This window comes from Sinocyclocheilus anshuiensis, unplaced genomic scaffold (genome assembly GCF_001515605.1).
Source record: "Sinocyclocheilus anshuiensis isolate Anshui unplaced genomic scaffold, SAMN03320099.WGS_v1.1 scaffold421, whole genome shotgun sequence".
NCBI lineage: Eukaryota > Metazoa > Chordata > Actinopteri > Cypriniformes > Cyprinidae > Sinocyclocheilus > Sinocyclocheilus anshuiensis.
Genome location: NW_015540859.1, coordinates 632,228 through 635,433, shown reverse-complemented (window position 1 = coordinate 635,433; position 3,206 = coordinate 632,228). Strand labels below are relative to the sequence as shown.

The following is a 3,206-nucleotide window of genomic DNA, read 5'->3' as shown; positions in this document are numbered from 1 at the left end:
AGTAGCTTGCTAATCAGGCTAGTGACATGCTAGTAACTGGCTAATAATGCTAGCAACATGCTATTTACTTGCTAATCATGCTAGCAACATGCTAGTCACTTGCCAATCATGCTGGAAACATGATCTAATCATGCTAGCAACATGCTAATCATGCTAATGACATGCTAGTCACTTGCTAATCATGCTAGCAACATGCTCGTAACTTGCTAATCATGCTAGCAACCTTTTAGTAAATTGTTAATAATGTTAGCAACCTGTTAGTAACTTGTTAATCATGCTAGCAACAATGCTAGTAACTTGCTAATCATGGTAACGATATGCTAGTCACTTGCTAGTCATGCTAGCAACATGCTAGTAGCATGTTAATCATGCTTCAAACATGCTAGCGACATGCTAGTAACTCGCTAATCATGCCAACAATATGCTGTAACATGTTAATCATGCAAAAAACATGTTAATCATGCTAGAAACATACTAACAACATGCTAGTAACATGGTAATCATGCTAGAAACATGCTAGCTACTTGTTAATCATGCTAGCAACATGCTAGTAGCATGCTAATCATGCTAGAGACATGCTAGTAAATTGCTAATCATGCTAGCGACATGCTAGTCATGCTAAAGACATGCTAGTCACTTGCTAATCATGCTAACAACATGCTAGTAGCATGCTAATTATGTAGAAACATGCTAGTAACTTGCTAATCATGTTAACAAAATGCTAGTCACTAGCTAATCATGCTAGCAAAATGCTAGTAGCATGCTAATCATGCTAGCAACTTGCTAATCATGCTAATGACATGCTAGTCACTTGCTAATCATGCTAGCAAAATGCTAGTAACTTGCTAATCATGCTAGCAACATGTTAGTAACTTGTTAATCATGCTAGCAACTTGCTAATCATGCTAGCGATATGCTAGTCACTTGCTAGTCATGTTAGCAACATGCTAATCTTGCTAGCAACATGCTAGTAACATGTTAATCATGCTTCAAACATGCTAGTGACATGCTAGTAACTCGCTAATCATGTCAACAATATGCTAGTAACAGGCTAATCATGCTAAAAACATGCTAGTCATGCTAGAAACATGTTATCAACATCTGTCTAATCTATCTACATTTTCAAACTTCAGGCTTTTACAACTGCTTTAAACTTCCAGGCTAGGCTTTCTCAAGCCAACCTTATCTAGTTTAATTAGTGTGAGTGTGTCTTGGGACAAAAACTGATCTCTAGAGCACATTTCAAGGTACATGTATGTGAACATACAGAAATATTTAGCACCTTTAAATGTCATGCAATGATTGTTCAAAGTTTCACTTTTACTCTGGACAACTTGAGATGAATTGACCCAAGAGTCCTTTAGATGGCTCTAATAATCACACACCCTCAATATGTACCTGTACAAACCAACCTCATAAACCTCACATATGTGGAATTAACACTTGGTTTAACTGTACTTTACTGAGCTTTCATTTCCCTTATACTTGCTTGACTGAATCTAATCTAAACATGTACAATAATACTACATGTTCAACACCTTGTAAGCTGCCTAACTAATAAAATAACTCTTGTTCTTCAGAATAGTTGTCTTTTCTCCAGCTATGACTCAAAACCAGGTGTTTCTGTCTAACTAGACAGTAGTTTTGGACATCACAGGCCTGTTTCTAAGTCAGCTGACCAGCTTCTTTTTTTTTTTTTTGATACGCAGCTCAGCTCATCAGGTTGTGATACATAACCAGAGAAAGGTCATTTGATCAACAAATATTCAACTATTCGATCCATATTGCTCAATAAAATCTGTCTAGGTAGAAATACTCACTAGACACCCATACATAGTATGTAGCCAGCTAAACAGATTTTGACACACAGCCAAAGAGCTGGCTCATGTGTCAAAAAATGTACATGAGAGTTGAAGGAAAGGGAAGCAGAACTCACCCCAGGCCGCCAGACAGTCAATCTGGAGGGGTAATTTCTCCAGGATAGGAACTGGCTCGTATGCGTCATGCATACTGGAGCTCTTATGCACGACCAAACACACTGCTGTGTTGTTAATGTGTCATGAGCAGTTGGCTAGTATATAGCGTTCATATTTTGCCCTTTAATCTTGCTAAAACACAGATCCTCGATGCTCAGATTCCAAATGTATTTCATCCCATTATCCTGCGCGATGCTGGGGTTTGCTGTCGGCTGTTTTGAGCTGATATCCGCCAGGACTCAGTGTTTGACAGCCAGCAGAGAGCTATTAGTGCTGCGGGAGGGAACTTCCTGCAGCCGTGACGAGCACGTGACTGCGAGAGCTCACAAGAGTTCCACTAAAAACAGCACACGTGATCCCACAGATGATTGACATTCCACACAGAAATCCTTTACAACACTATAGGCTACCTTTAGTAAATCTGGCCCTAAAGGTTCTTTAGACTCTCATGTTTTTGATAACACTAACTTATTTGTTGACCAAAGTCTTTTCAAGAGTTTTTGGAATAACATAGCCTTTTTAGTGATATAGAATGGGAAGATTTTTGGCTTCTTCGACAAAAATTCTTCTTATAAAGTTGTTGAAGTCTCTATTAAAATTATCCATAATTGGTACCGGATAAATTATAAACTTGCTCAATTTAATAATAGTATTTCCCCAATTGCTCATTTTGTCTTCAGTCTGAAGAAACAATCAATCATTTATTTTGTGCTTATTGTAAAGTGTTCTGGGTTGACTTTTCCAAATTTGTAAAAAAAAAAAAAAAGAAGAAAAAAACAAATAGGCTATTTATGTCTAAACTTCTATAACCCCCCCAAATTTTTTTTTTTTGAAAACCATCCTGCTGTAGGGCTGCTTATTATTGCTTTTATCTAGAATACTAAGTCTTAATATTGGCCAGTTTTATAGATCAGCATTTAACCTGAGAACTAAAAAACATCAGTTTCTCTCTCTCTTTGATATACATATTTTGGTTAATTTGACTATGAAAAGTCATGAATGTTAAGATATATAGCAATTATATATTGCAATATGCATATTATAAATACAATATATTATAAATATTACAGCAGTTGTAAATCCAGTTGACATTAGCTTATAAGTGCAGTTTGAAATATAGATACTTTAACATGTTGCTGGTCCCTATGATTTGCACGCCCCTCCGAAGGGAGAAGAAGCTCGTCGGCTTTGGTTAAAACTAGCTCTTTATTGTATACTGGCTTCACCCCT

At 37.0% G+C, this 3,206-nt stretch overlaps 1 protein-coding gene across 2 annotated transcripts in view; it reads right to left on the bottom strand.

The window, feature by feature from the left end:
* LOC107687939 (vam6/Vps39-like protein) overlaps positions 1 to 2,279 on the bottom strand; it is a 23,923-nt gene extending 21,644 nt beyond the window's left edge. For both annotated transcript variants that reach the window (XM_016485427.1, XM_016485428.1), the window contains exon 1: positions 1,937 to 2,279. In XM_016485427.1, the coding sequence (XP_016340913.1) occupies positions 1,937 to 2,009 (73 nt within the window). In that variant the 5' untranslated portion in view covers positions 2,010 to 2,279. The remainder of the gene's footprint in view (positions 1 to 1,936) is intronic.
* Positions 2,280 to 3,206: the final 927 nt, after the last annotated feature.